Source organism: Mercenaria mercenaria, chromosome 10, assembly GCF_021730395.1.
Source record: "Mercenaria mercenaria strain notata chromosome 10, MADL_Memer_1, whole genome shotgun sequence".
Taxonomy (NCBI): domain Eukaryota; kingdom Metazoa; phylum Mollusca; class Bivalvia; order Venerida; family Veneridae; genus Mercenaria; species Mercenaria mercenaria.
In genome coordinates, this window is record NC_069370.1 from 76060700 (window position 1) to 76076623 (window position 15924).

The 15924-nt window shown below is 34.1% G+C and overlaps 1 protein-coding gene across 1 annotated transcript in view; it reads right to left on the minus strand.

Moving 5' to 3' along the window:
- The window catches only part of LOC123561090 (protocadherin Fat 4-like), a 143449-nt gene that overhangs the window by 94954 nt on the left and 32571 nt on the right, over positions 1-15924 (minus strand). Inside the window, exons 2-9 of the mRNA XM_053517000.1 lie at positions 9264-9329; positions 7377-7602; positions 6547-6674; positions 5774-5842; positions 5099-5266; positions 1314-1542; positions 416-540; positions 51-119 (exon numbers count right to left, since the gene is read on the minus strand). Coding sequence (XP_053372975.1) covers positions 51-119; positions 416-540; positions 1314-1542; positions 5099-5266; positions 5774-5842; positions 6547-6674; positions 7377-7602; positions 9264-9321 — 1072 coding nt within the window. The 5' untranslated portion in view covers positions 9322-9329. The remainder of the gene's footprint in view (positions 1-50; positions 120-415; positions 541-1313; positions 1543-5098; positions 5267-5773; positions 5843-6546; positions 6675-7376; positions 7603-9263; positions 9330-15924) is intronic.

Here is a 15924-nt window from a genome sequence, read left to right on the forward strand (position 1 = left end):
CAATTAGATTTTGAAAGCGGAAATCGATTAGACAAGGCATTGCTTGTTACCTGTAATAACGTACTGTATAGACGGATTGGTGTCGGGATCTGTTACATTTGCTGCATATACAACGGACCCTGCAAATGAAATAAAATAGTGAATAACTACGCTCAATATATAAAATGTTATTAAAACTTAAAACTTAACATGAGCTGATTTAGTTTGACATTGTAAAACCGTATTACAAGTATTACAAGTATTGTAATTATCATTTATGACAAGTAGAGATTGACAACACTTTTCTAAAAAGATGACACCCAAGGCAGAAGCTAGTACTAATAATACATGTTATGACGATGACATGGATGATAATGATGATGATGATGAGTAAGATAGTTGTTAGTAAATATGGCTACATTATTAAGTTACTCACCAATTGCTATTTTCTCAGAAATGTCGAGTGTTGAATCAGTAACAAATACGGGAGTCACATCGTTCTCGTCGGTGACGTATAAAGGTAATGTATTGTTTGACGTTAAGCCGTGCACGTCTGTGATTCTGCAATTTCATTTGAATCAAAATATGTGTCACAAATAAGATAATTGTTAATACTATTTTGTTTACGAGGTTTTATATTTTGTGACGAAGATTTCTTCGTTTATATGATCTGTGACGAAAGTTTATCCGTTTATATCTACGAACTAGTAAAGGGAACTAAACACTTTAATACGATTAAAATTGGTTTTATTTAAAGCAGAAATGAGACCGCGTTTTGAAGAGTATTGTCCCTTGAGTATTAAGCAAAGTTTTTTATCCGTTTATATCTATGAAATAGGAAAGTAATTAAATACTTGAATACGATTTGGTTGGGTTTTATTTCAAGCAGATATGTAAAGTTGTAACCACTGGAAGTACATTTTACACCCTATCCAATATGCCTAATATGATAACCAATGTTATCAATGGAAAAATGTATAAGCCCATTTCACTGGGGTATTTCTCATTTAAAACTTGCAGTTCTGCAAATATGTTTAATGCACATTTAATAAGATATCTTCCAACATGTTCCAGACATTTTTTCCCAACGCTTATTATCGCAGAGATACTCCGAAAATCAACATTTTACAAAACATACAGTAGCTCCTTTAGTCACTTCGTGATGACATTGCTGTTTGAGCATAAATAACGGAAACTCATACAAAAAAAAAACTAAATTATAAATGGAAGTCATCTTAGTGATTCTGAATGTGAACTCATATGAATGATCTGCAGTGACATGTATGAGTTTTTTGTCATGTTCGCTGAACAGTATAGAAAGATCTGTGACTTACATCATGGTAACTGTATATGAAGTCGTATTTTCGTAATCAAACTCCGCACTTGTTACAAGAACAGAATCATTTATGATTTGGAATGTACCGGGAACACTTTCAACAGCAATTTCTACTGTAGGATTTAGATCACCATCTAGATCGGACCATGTAATATTCCACAGCTCATAGGGTCCGCTGGTGTTCGTGTTTTCTGTGATACTTGCATTTATGATATCTAAGATCGGCGCTGCAAAATTAGAACAGATTGTTCAATAATTAAATTGACTTATTTAAGAAATAATTTATAGCAAAAAAGTGTTTTAATACTATTTATACACGATGTGCGATTATTCGTCGGGCGTACTGATTTCACGAGGGCGCAGGTATTTCACGAGGTATTACCGTCCGAATGTATAAATAGTATTAAAACAAATCTTTGCTATAAATTAGTTCGATTCTTATATGCCCCTAATCTAAAACAGTAGATAAATCATAGTAGCACTCTCTCTTGTTCGCAGCAAAAACATTGACGCCACCGCACGTTAACGTGACGTCATTTAAGCGTAACAGAGTTTTAACAGGGTAAAGCATATTAGAATATGTGTTATTGACTACACAATGCATACTAGTATTCATACAACTTTATATTGATTACACTGTATAGAAATTTCCATTTTATATTTCCTTTTTTAGAAATTCTATAAATGAGGGTAAGTTAACACAGACATACATAAAATTTAACAATTGTCTACTTATTATGCTGAAAACTACATACTTAGGACGAGATTAAATAGGTATATAGCAAACATTTGACTACCGTCCATTGACTGGAACATTTTAACTGAGGTTGCAAAAGATAATAGGTAAGGGTAGATTTCTTGGAAACACAGAGCACCTAAAACACAGCCTCAGAGCCACGCATTTGCGAAGTAGGCCCACAACAAAAAGAAGCTGTAATGGAAAAATATTACAGACGGGTTGCTTCAAACATCTAACAAGTACATATTTATTGATGTGAAATATAGACAGAGGAGAGGAAGTGGTAAAACTGTGGGGTGGGGTGGGTGGGGGTGGAATTTGTATGGGAAAGAAGAACAAGAATTAATATACAAAGGGAATGCTACGTGCCTTAATAACAGTCATACTACAACGTAAACCAAATAAGCGCAGACACTCTTGTACCAAAATCAAACACACAACCACACCCAACTAAATAACATTGAAAACAGGAGAGCACCGTCTTAGACACACAATCACAAAGCGCACCCACATAAGCGGGGAAAAACATTTGTATACCGCCTTAGGACTCCGTCAGCCTGAATAAAGGGATGCCACGAAAACCAACTTAAAGTAACTGGGATGGATGCAAAAAGTAGCGCAAATGCAAAGGGGAAGGAGGAGGGCAATAGGGGGAGTAAGGAGGAAGAAAAACGCATACAACAACAATAAAACATACGCAAAAGACAATAAAAGACAGACAGAAACCAGTTGAACGGTCAGTAACCTATATAAAGGAAACTAAGCGTTTAAACGCGTTAAGGGCATGCCAACATCGCAATTACCCTACTTTCAACAAGTTAAACAAAATAATGTAAATAAAATCCCCTCTGAGAAAGGATCTAACATCAGCGCAACAATAACAGATAAATAAAGTTAAACATAAAATTTGAGTAAATCTAAAGTATAATTACACCAATGTACTCAACAACTTGTCTGAAGTCAGAGCACTAAGAGCCTAACTTTTAAGGGCACGACTAAGAAAACTGTAAGACAAAAATCAACTCCCTCCGTCCATTGTATGTAGGATTTAGGCGAAAAGCGTCATGGAGTCTTACACTTTATTAGTCATCGCATCATCAAATAGAAAAGCGCAGCGATTAACTGTATAGGGGTCAGTCACTAAACATGCACCGTGCTTTACAATTTTCGCATCGTATCTTCTTTTGATAAACTTTTTTAACCCATTTTACAAATATTTCATTGAAATAAGGACTATGTTTAATTGTCCGAATTTTATAAACCACATCTCCATAATATTCCGGATGTGTACGTCCAAGTTTCAAAAACGTGGTTAGGTTTGTATTGTATTTTTCTAACCGTTCAGACGATCTGTAGTAAAATTTACTGAAAGCTATCCGTAGCTTATGATAACGGTGATCCTTTTGTAACAATTTCTTGGTGATATGAAGTTTTCTGCCATTAAAATAATCTATTTTGAGCAAGCTCTTGCAAAACAAATAAGTTGTGAAATATTGTTTGTTTGTTTGTTATCGGTTTAACGCCCTTTTTCAACAGTATTTCAGTCATGTAACGGCGGGCAGTTAACCTAACCAGTATTCCTGGATTCTGTACCAGTACAAACCTGTTCTCCGCAAGTAACTGCCAACTTCTCCACATGAATCAGAGGTGGAGGACTAATGATTTCAGACACAGTGTCGTTTATCATATAGTCACGGAGAACATACGCCCCGCCCGAGGATCGAACTCGCGAGCCTGAGATTCGTAGACCAACGCTCTTACCTACTGAGCTAAGCGGGCGGGATTGTGAAATATTGACTTCGTATGATGTTGCTCGAGTGACATCTCCATCAGGTTGGGGGGAATTTTCGCTAATAGACTATAATTCACAATTGTTTAATTGAAATCCAAACATGACGCTTCGAAATCTGAAGAATTAGCCTTGTTAAGCTGTACCTCTTTTGGGTAAATATGTTTCACCATTACTGAAAAATATTGGTTGTCCATATTTAAAATATCATCAAGATACCTTTAGGTTCCATTAAAAGCTTCAATAATTTAAAATTGTGTCTCAGTGGATAAACTAAGCATGAAATCTCGTTCATAACATTATAAGAATAAATCAGTAATGAGTGGGGCGCAGTTGGTTCCCATCGGGATACCAATTACTTGTCTGTAAGTTTTATTACCAAATTTGCTAAATAGGTTATCTAGTTGAAACCTTAGAGCTTCATAGGTTGTATCTTTTAAATGCACTGTTAGAAAAGAAAGCTCTAGTAAAATTTCAAGCCAGATAATTAAAATTTTCTCTTGGAAATGTTTTCTCAATTAAAGCTACTTGTTTGTCTTTAATAAGATTATGTGGTAAATTAGTACAAAGAGTAGAAAAGTCATAAGTACTTATATTTGAACATTTTAAAATTATGCTTTTTAGCTTTTTTATAACATCTCCAGAGTTCTTGATGGACCAAAACAGATTAACACCCGAGTTCTAATATACCTTTGAGCAATACTTTTGTACGTGCTCTTTTATTGCAGTAAGACAAGAAGTCAAAAGTAGAGAAATGTTTCTGTAGTGCATAAAGTTGAATTTGCGATGAATCGAACTTTATGTAGAGTTTTGTGAAGTTTAGGCATCCAGTAAAGAGTAGAGAGCTTCATTTGACTGTCGTCAAGTGCGACATTAAAATTCATACATTGATTAACGTGACGTTATACAATAGTTTTCCCATCTTGTTGTGATAACTGGTAAGTTTTTGTATGTTTCAGTTCGTTTTGTAATATTACTGTGTAGTAAATGCGTCAGATAATGATAATATTATTAGAAGCTGTGTCTGCAGGAGTAAGATCAAAATTCATGTGTACCTTGGATATAGCTTTCTTTAAACTTCGAAGTAAAAACTTTGGTTTAGGAGGTAATAAGGAAGGGTTTGATTCATAAAATTCAACTTGAGGATTTATGATTCCACATATTATATTCTTTTTCCATTCATTCACTTTCTTTTTTGTCGCATTAGGCGACCTGTGCGGTTTCCACTTTTTCTATTTTATTTCAGAACAATTACCTGTTTTCACATTTACTGTAAGATTCAGGTAGGCTGTATTTACTGAATCATTTGCCTCTATAACAAGATCGTATACTAATTCTGTCTCGTTTTGTGGATCAAGTTTGTTCTGGAGTGTCAACGCACCACTTGAAGGTCCTATAGCGAAGTCACTGTTTCTGTTCCCATCTAAAAGAAAACACTGACTTATTTTTTTTCAATACGGATATATTTTGATATTTTTCAAGAATCGAATCTACTATTAGCAGTAGTTATTCCCACTTACAGGAGTAGACTTCTGGGTATTTTTATTAAAATTTATACTTATTTATATATGTGCAGAATGTCCATTAATAAAGGTAGCCATAATGTCACATTTTTCAAACCATGGTTCTTTTAATAAGTACACAAGTCAATGCTTTATACGGTCGCTTCTATGTCTTCCGCAATAATCAGAACACGAAATTAAAAGAAATTCGGTCTTAATATCAATACAAAACAGTTACAATGCTGAAACTAAGAAATTAGTTTAGATACGTGTGTTGACAAGTTTAAACTAACGTTAAAGAGATAATTCAGTCAACTTGATTGAGTTACTTGAAATTACACAAGAAACATTCATAATGCGTAGAAGTAAAACAATTTAAAGAATTTATGAAATGACTAAAGAAATATGGCATTATTTCAGATAATTACCCAATAAAGTATAAGTGACGTTTCCAACCGTGTCTTTGTCTTCAGTTGTAGCATTATAAAGTACATCACCTAGTTAATTAACAGTTTGTAAACAAATACTACAACTCAATAAATATAAGATAATATAATTATCAGTCATATATTATCATACATTTACATATAGTTATAGGATATTAAATTTGTATCGAGAAATATGCATAAGTTCTGCAGCGGAAATATTGCTTGACTTTAAGAGCTCAGTATTGTTCCACAAAAGAACGAGTTCATATTTCTCGATGCAAATCTAATAATCTTTTTATTACATACGCATTTACTCTTAAACTTATCACATAAAAATGACACAAATTTGTTATAAAGCCCGAGCGAAATTGGAAATATGGTCGTTAGGGAACTTTTAAACGCGACGACATACATGAAACTGACGTCATAAAGGACGGCACACATCCGATATGAAATATTGAAAAATGTTGACGTTTCAGGTTCCATTGAATTTTAACTGAGTTTTTAAAAGAGTATGTAATAATTGTTTGTACCTCGACTGTAGAGAATAATAACATTCTAAAATTGCAACATTTGTGACATTTGTAAATATATCTAATCAGTCACTCTACAATGTGAGTTTTGTATACTAACGTTACTGCAGTTAACAATGTACTGATGCCTTCGACCGTATCAAAGATATAATCAAGGGCGTTTAATCAAATTGTAAGTATACTACAAGATGATCACCAAGTTTTAATTAAACTTTAAGTTACCATATCAAACTAACCAACCTATATTTGCAGTTTCTAGGACAAGAAGCGATGTGCCTGATGTAAATGTAGGATCATTATCGTTAACATCTGTGATATACACCGTTAATGTCGCCGTCGATGACTCGAATGTCGAAGTGTCTGTAGCGCTGTAAGTAACAGGTAAAATATACATTCATTATTTTAGCAGGCTTCATGCGTACGCCTTTTTAACAATGCTATAAGCCAATACCCGGAAAATCTACCGACTTACCGCGATCTCAGATCCACAAAGAGTCAAGAGATCATTAAAATGATTAGTCAGTTTTCTTACCACTCATTATTTAAAAAGTATCTTTATTTTTATAATTTCCAAAGACAATAGAGAAAGATGTTTAAAATTATTCCGTGTATCAACAATGTTTGAAACGCAAATGCAGGTATGTACAGTATATGTACAGTATAGCAAAACCACAATTTGGAAGTAAAACATGGTATTCACTTAAGAAATATCTATTTAAATAAAAAGCACATTTTCTTTGTATTAAAAATACAACATTTCACTGGATGAAAAAATAATATAATCAGTAAGTGTTTATAAAAACTACCATTGCTGTTCCTTGTTTTATTCGTAATATTTCAGGAATGCATTGAAATATTCAATTAAAGTTAAAAGCTACCTTAATGTTATACTGAATTCGCAAAACAAAAATAATACAGATATAACTTTATTATCTTTTAACAGTACGTCCAGACTATCACAAATCAACGTTGTGCGTCGATTACTTACATCAACTTAACTGCGTTTATGTAGCATTAAAGTTTAAACACAAGAACAAGCACGTTTTTTTGTTATATTTCACTCTACTTACTTAATAACAACTGTGTAGTTCTTAGTTGTTTCGAAGTCAAATGTTGCCGAGGTCACTATTGCATTGTCACTGATTTCAAAAGTATACGTATTACTTTGGGATACTATTCCAAATGTTGCATTTTCGTCACCATCTAGATCAGTTGAATTTATTGGCCAGACAATATACGTTCCCGTTGTGTTAACATCCTCAGGGAGGTATATGTCAATAACATGTATAACAGGTACTGAAAGAGAATGATTGTACAGTCCTATAGTTTGTATAGAAATACGCTTAATATATAACAAACGAGTCTAAAGAAAGCAAATAATAGTACGTCAGCGTGTCAAAATTAATGTTAAGTTTTAAACTCCCAAAGTCACTTTCTTAGTTAAAAGACATTAGAAATTTATACTTAGTCTTATTGAAAATGTTATCCTTACAATGTAAACCTTTCAGTAATTGACTGCAGCCATAGAAAATTTCAAACATGATTTGCATTTGTTTACTTTAAAAAATGGTATGAAAACATGTCCAAACACAGTGAATGAAATACCATTGCTTTTGAAGGAATAAAGCTTCGCTTATAGATGTTAAATTCGGGAACACTTGTTTCTGTACATAAATGCAACATAATAAATGATAATTGATAATTACATTTTTCATGACTGTTGTTCAGGCAGCAACAAAGCAAAAACAAATTGCAGAACATATTAAGGTTTGGAAACGCTAGAATATGTTAGATGACATTGTACTGCCAGTGAAATATTATATTATATAAATCTGATCAATCATTGTAGTCAACACCAAAACTGAAGAAACGATAAAGTACACATAGTTTTCAATGACAAAACAAGACTTGCATTTTTGTATGATAAGGTACATACACATTTTTAAGAAGACTCACACTAATCCCGTTTAGAAAGTTCAGGTGAATAAGGTTAAGAAGCCTATTCACAGTTTTGAGGAGAAGTATGTTTACCCTTGTGTGTACAAAAGTTGATATAATATGTTTATCTGCCACTGATAAGTAACAAAATGAAAAGAAATATTCTATTAAATACTTGCAAGATGCTAATTTTCACTATCATTTCAAAAGCGTCCGAGGCGCTACACTAATTTTGCAATTTTATTTTGAATTTTCAGGTGTACTCCACAGAAATCCATACGTTAACAAGGTAATGCAAATTTGAAAACATTATAAGAGGACTCAGATGTTGTAATTGCTTGTTACACCCATAATACAAACAAATAGTTAATACATGTTTTAATATTCATTCGTGTTGCATTCCTTTCTTTTCGTAAAGAAATCAGGTATCCAAAACATATTATTATTATTATTATTATTATTATTATACCAATGATAAACACGTTCAAGGCGCTTTACATACAGCAAACGGAGCAACACAGGGCGCGAAATTCATTCTCTGCTAGTACAGACTTAGAAAGATCTGCCCAGAGGGACAGAGTGAGATAAAGCCCCCAGAGCAGACAGAGATGCAGGCCTGTCCGGCTAACTTAGCCTAGCTCTTTGCGAATATACAGTCTGGTTCGTTAACGTGCCCGGTGTAAAGCATCGATACAAGCGAAGCCGTCTTTCCTGGGAAGAAGCAGTACAGACATCTTAGTTAGGTGGGAGACTCTTAAGAGCATCTCAGAAATTTCCAGTGCCTAGACAGGGATTCGAACCCCATACATGTAATACTTAAAAGACCTAATCAGCTGAAGCCCTAATAATGTAATGGAAAGAGGTTTCAATGCCCGAAGTTGTGATAATAATATACATGTATTTATGTATATTTTTACCTTAAGACAAAACTAAATTTTCAGCAAATTAAACACTTCAGATCTATCAAGTTGTTGTAGCCTGCTAATACAAAGACAAGATAATGTAAGAATTTTCTTTACCTGCACTCGCTCGGTTTATCAGCACAAGAACCAGAACTGTTGTTACCAGGATCTTCATTCTAATCACTAGAATACAAAAACAGACATAGCTTTACTTTATGACATACATGACACCACTGGCACCAGACAGAAGGGAAGTCCCATTGAAATATGGTATGTCATACCTTACCCCTATGTAAAGTATAACGCATGGTTAATAAGGGACAAATTTCAATCGCCCATTTCTACGTTTAAAAATGAAGTTCGGCAAATGCGTGCTATGCATATTGATTGTTTTTTGTTTTGTTTTTTTTTTATCTAGCTCAATATCGTTTTTTTTTCAAAATTATCTTGCCTGATCCTTTGTTAAATCAAAGTAAAGACTGTATTTATACGAAGCTACAAGCGAACCCGAACACTAACTATAACAGAATACTGACCTAAAATCTTTTCAAATGAACGTTTTTTTTCCGCAATTTGTAAAATGGGTTAATGTTTTGTCGGTATATGCACTACATGATAATTATGTTTATGCGATTATAATCTAGGCTTGATATTTTCAAAATTACTTTTCTTTCCGTGTGTTCGTTGGGGAGATGTATGTATACGCCTCTACAATTTACAAACTAAGCGTTGTAAGCAGGGACAATGGTTTGTTAAACAACTGTGGTTACGCCATAACACAATGGACACGATCATCAAAAAAGATACACATATGAAAAGCGTCAGTTAAGTTTTAGTAGCCCAAACTAGCTCGATTGGAGTATTGGAGCCATATCGGGGTATATTATTATTATTGTCATTATTCTACCAATTTTATATAGCACCCTTTTCATGATAAACACGCTCAAAGGCGCTTTACATATAGCAAATGCAGCCACACAGAGCGCGAAATTCATTCTATTCTAGTACAGACACAGAACGATCTGACAAAAGGGACATAAAGCACCCGAAACGGATAGAGAGAAATCCTTTTTAGATACAGACTTGTCCGGCTAACTTTAACAAAATGTCACAATAGAAGCACTTTTGTAATACAGAACACCTGGTAGGATTAGAAAAGGTTCAATTATATTGATCTCTATTTACTATGCCTATATCATAGAGCAATCTTGTTATAAATATTTGGCATCAATGTTAACCTGAGTGAGACGGAGAAAATAATATCCAAATGTGCAGAATTACCTTCACGCATAGTTATATTCCAGTACGTTAACTATTTAAACTATCTTACAGCTGTTCATATATAAAATCTCCAAGACCTAAATAGACATTAATAAAATAATGTGCAAATACTATAATTAATTCATAACAATAATTTTGTAATTAGCTAGGCGCAGATTCAATTTTAAAAGCTCTAGATAATCATTCTTAATGTCTCCAGGTTTACATGAATGTATCTAAAACATTCTAACAATATTATCTCATGTAAAACCTCGTGCATAATTTGGCTTATGACACTTTCAATATTGATTGATTACAGTTTTATGTTAATATTTTTCAAAAACTGTTTTGATGTTTTGATATGAAACTATCGAGTCAAAATTGAGATTTTTTTAATGAAAAACAAACAATTTTCTTACCATGACATCTGTTAGTTTTACGAAAGTGATATTTAAAAAAAAAGAACATTTTTCAATTATATCGCAAAATTCTAATTCATGCATAATTTAGAATTCTAACTAAAAGCAATGTTTATTTCCCAACAAAGCATGCATGCATAACTAAAATCTATTTGCCAAATTGATGACAACTGAACCATGATGGTCAGTTTCTTTTCCAAGCAAATGTTTAAATCTAGTCTTGGCATGTTTATTTGAGAGAAATCTAAATTTGGAAATTTAACCTAATATATTGGATTTTTATGGATTAAAATATAGATAAATTGCAGCTAAGTGGTATTCTATTGAGTTTAAAGCAAAACACGGATACAAAAACACATTAGAAATACATTATTGACTATAGAGTACTGTCATTTGTTTGTTGAAAATTCATATTCGAAAAATACCGCCTGCTTAGGGGTAACCCTAAAAGTTTTCAACAAACGACGGAGGGCATAAAGGGCAAATGTAATATCTGAACGCTTAACGGACAATACCGGTAGCGACTGGAGCGATCAGAGCAAAAACAGAGTCAATTGATCTGTCATTGCCGGCGACCCCGTCTGCCAATCAAGGAAATAATTGCAAAATCAACGAGTATTTCAGCAACAGCTCGAAAGAGTTCGAGACGCTTAATGCATTAAATCTATATGATCAAGACTCACAATATCAGCTTGATGATACACAATACCTAAATGAAACTTTTGATATAATTATATAGCCAGCCAATAAGCAATCAAGATTTCTTCAGTGTGCTAGATGAAATTCTTTTCAATAAGCCAAAGGAGTATATTGAAAAATTAGTACGTGTTGCACTTTAAAACGACAACGACATTTGCATGTATAGAAGTATCCTTCTGAAAAGAGTGCGCGAATCTGAACATTGTCCAAACGGTCCGCTAGTACAAAGAAGAACAATTATTTCCAAATACTCAGCAAAATTCATATCAAAGAAAGTTAGGGCCCGTAACAGTGTCATTTAAACTACAAAAAGCTACAGAAATACGGAGAGTAATTCCAATGTACGCCGTTTTCCTAGATATAGCAGGTGCTATTAACAATGTGCGACATGGTGCTATAATAGTAAAAATGCAACAACTAGGTATCAAAGGAATTTTCTACGCCTTATAATAAACTGCTATAAAAATTTACTCGGTTGTATCACAGTAAATGGTGTAACATCGGATTTATTCCCAGTCATGCAAGGCGTTCGACAATGAGGCATATTGTCTACCTGGAGTTATCTACTCTATATTAACGAACATTTGCAATATCGTAAATCTTCCAATTCATGGTATATTCACCGGGAATATTGACTGTGGCAACCCAACACTATCCGATGATTTGACACTTTTAAGCCCGCCGCTTATGTCACTGGAACCCCAGCTTAACATTGTCAACACGTTTGCAAATAAATGTTGCTAGGAATTTAACTACGACAAATGCTGTGTACTTAAGTTTGGCGAAAAACCACATGATAACTCTTCCAAAGCGAAATTTGGCAATTCTGAAATAAAATCTTGCGACTCAGTCACACATATAGGTATAAAACTCAACAAGTCATTACCTACTGCAGATACAATCGATCTACGTGTACATAAAGGCAAACCGTCGCTCTTCTCTGTGCTAGCCCTTGAAAACCATGTAGGTGATATAAACCCTCTAACCCTAGCAACACTGGTCAAGAAAGTATCGTTTTCAACCGTCCAATATGGATCGGAATTATGGCATATTATGTCGAAAGCTGACACAATAAAAATCCAAAGATTTGAAAGATTAGCTGCAAAGAAAACTCAACATCTCCCACAAACCATTAGAACAGAAATGACTCGAAGCACATTAGGATGGTTTTCTATCGAGGCAGATATAGATCAAAGAAAACTCAGCTTCTAACAAAAACTTTGCACAAGGCTAACAAACGCGCTAGGAGACCTTTCAACAACAGACTCAACTTGTGTGCTATGAAAGGCTACAACAAACACCCGTGGCTTCATTCCTGAAATATGCAAAATATTGTGTAAATATGAACTATTTCATTTGATTACAACTACATGAAGGGTGCCAATTTTCCAAACAAATATGCATAGAAATGTACCATCAAAAGGCGATAAAAACAAACAAAACAACAGAACAGTGATAAAGACTTTGATAGATTCATTGCATTACATTAATCGGTTACACCATTACATGTATGTTTTCTTTTTTTCAAATACAAACAGTGAAATTATCCGTGCTATAAGTGCTGTGAAAATACTGTTATATCAGCACAACGTTAGAAAGTCGACGACGAATAAAAAAGAGGATATAAACAGACATATATTAGCTGAGTGTGATGCCTATAGAAGTGAAAAGACAAAATTTACTCAACCCATCCATGCAAAAATAAGTTCTGATATTTGCAATTTCTTTCTAAGAATGAATTCCGAAGCATTCATAAGAGGTATCTTTGATTGCAATCTACTCGCTGTTTTTGGCGTTAACCCAATACTCCAAAAGAGCTTCACCACTTTATGCTGTAAATACATACACGACATATCAATGCAATATTAAAATATAAAAGGAATCTTAGGTCCATCTAATGATATCCTCCTTGGGAGGTTTCATCTTAGATGACTAAAATTACATGAAGCTTTATTGTGTATAACCTGATTATACATTCTATGACATGATACTTACATTTCGTCTTTCGATAAGTTATCTAATGGGAAATGCAGGCAAATGCTGGGAAATGCTGCGTAAATGCATTCTATTTAGCTGAACAAATTCAGACCGAACATCGCAACGTGGGTCCGCCACAAAAAGAAACTGTAGTGGGAAGATACAGCAGACGCTCCAACAACAAGTACATTTTAAATGCACTCTAAGTAAAATATAAAAATGGGGTTAGGTTAGAGAATGGGTCAGGGGTCATGAGGGAAGGGGAAATAGCAATGAAGATACTGCATAAATGATATACAGAAGTGTAAATTCTTGCAACAGACGAATCTGTATCTATAAGCAAACAAATAATACAAATAGGTTATCTTATTCCACTGTATTGACATCTTCCCTGTTCGTTGCTTTATAAATCATGAAGTTCATTTAAATGGAAAGGTTGCAAAAATTACGATAACTCGCTTAGTTATCACGTGGCCTTGTTATGACTACACCTGCATGTAGTCAGTGAGAACATTCTTTAGGTTCTGACTGTGAAGCAGGTTATAATGTTGTTTGTTATAATGTTAATATCATAATTACAGCACAGGTCTATCCGCGGATTAAAGTTAACAAGCTACAGCTTATCCAGCTTTTCGGGAGTGTTTTAAGGAAATTTTACATTAAGATAATATTATTTATGTAAAGAAAACAAGGAGAAATATAAAACAGGGAAAGCAATGTTTCAAAACGCAGCTTCCCCAATACTAAACTTACAGCAGATGTGCAAACTACCCTTGTTTCGTATATTCGGCTTATGAAAATTTCAATAATAACATTGATAATTAAACTTCATTAAAGTAGTTTTCAAAAAATGTTGTTATCCCCCGACGAAAGTCGGAGGGATATAGTTTTGGCGTTGTCCGTCCGTCCGTCCTTCCGTCCGTCTTTCCGTCCGTCCGTCCTTCCGTCTTTCCGTCCGTCCGTCCGTCCGGAGCCATATCTAGGAAATGGTTGGGAATATTTATTTAAAACTTCATATACATGTTCACCACAATGAGTTCTTGCGGCCCGTCAAGTTTCAGTCAGATTGCCCAAGTAACACCAGAGTTATGGCCCTTAGAAGTTTCTAGTGTTAACTATATAGGGTATTATAAATATGGCAATTTCTGCATCATAACTTTTGATATATTTGACCTAGAACTATGAAACTTAAACAGAATTTAGATCACCATAATGTGGTTGTGTACACACAATTTCATTTGGATTTATTTGTAAATTAAGAGTTATTGCCCTTTAATTGTATAAAAATCCACATATTTGTACATAACAAACTTACCATTTTGTAGAATTTCATTAAATTTCTTTCATTCTTTTCCATGAACATTTATTGTAAACATGTGAAGTTGTGTACCAACACCTGGTCACCCCCTTACCTTGATCACACACCTCCCCCCCCCCCTATCCCCTGACACCCCCCCAAAAAAAAAAAAAAAAAAAAAAAAAAATAATTCCTTATTTTAGATTTTTTTCAAACAAACTTCATATACATGTTCACCACTATGAGGTTATGGGGCCCATCAAGTTTCAGACAGATTGCCCAAGTAACACCAGAGTTATGGCCCTTAGAAGTTTCTAGTGTTAACTATATAGGGTACTATTGATCTATAGATATGCCAATTTCTGCATCATAACTTTTGATATATTTGACCTAGAACTATGAAACTTTAACAGAATTTAGAGCACTATAATGTGGTTGTGCACACACAATTTTGTACGGATTTCTTTTTGTAACTTCAGAGTTATTGACCTTTAATTGTCTAAAAATCCACATATTTGTACATAACAAACTTACCATTTGGCAGAATTTCATTAAATTTCTTTCATTCTTTTCTGTGAACATTTATCATAAACATGTGAAGTTGCGCACCCACACCTGGTCACCCACTTGCATTGGTCACACCCCCTCCCCCTCCCAACCCCCCTCCCCTCAAATTTTTTTTTTCATTTCTTATTTTAGATTTTTTTCAAACCTTCCAAGTTGTACCATTCCCCAACCTAACTTCTCCACCCAGTCATGCCCACCACTGATCAAGCATCCTCTGCCCCCCCCCCCCCCCCTCCAACTTCACCCTTTTACCTTTTTTTTTCATTTTTAATTTTCAATCAATATTTATAATCAGCATGTGAAATTTTGTTTCCTCTCCCGTTCCCCTGCACCCCCACCCCCTAAAAAATAAATATATACATATATCTATATATAGATATATATATTTCCATTCCATTTTTTTTTTAAATGTTCAAACCTTCAACATGTTAAGTTGTGACTGCACAAACCTTGCCCTCAGCCATGTTCAAGATATCTTACCTGTGTTCTCTTAAGGACATCTGATCTTTTATGTTCAAATGTACATGTAAAACAGCAACACCTGGTGCCAAACCACTCA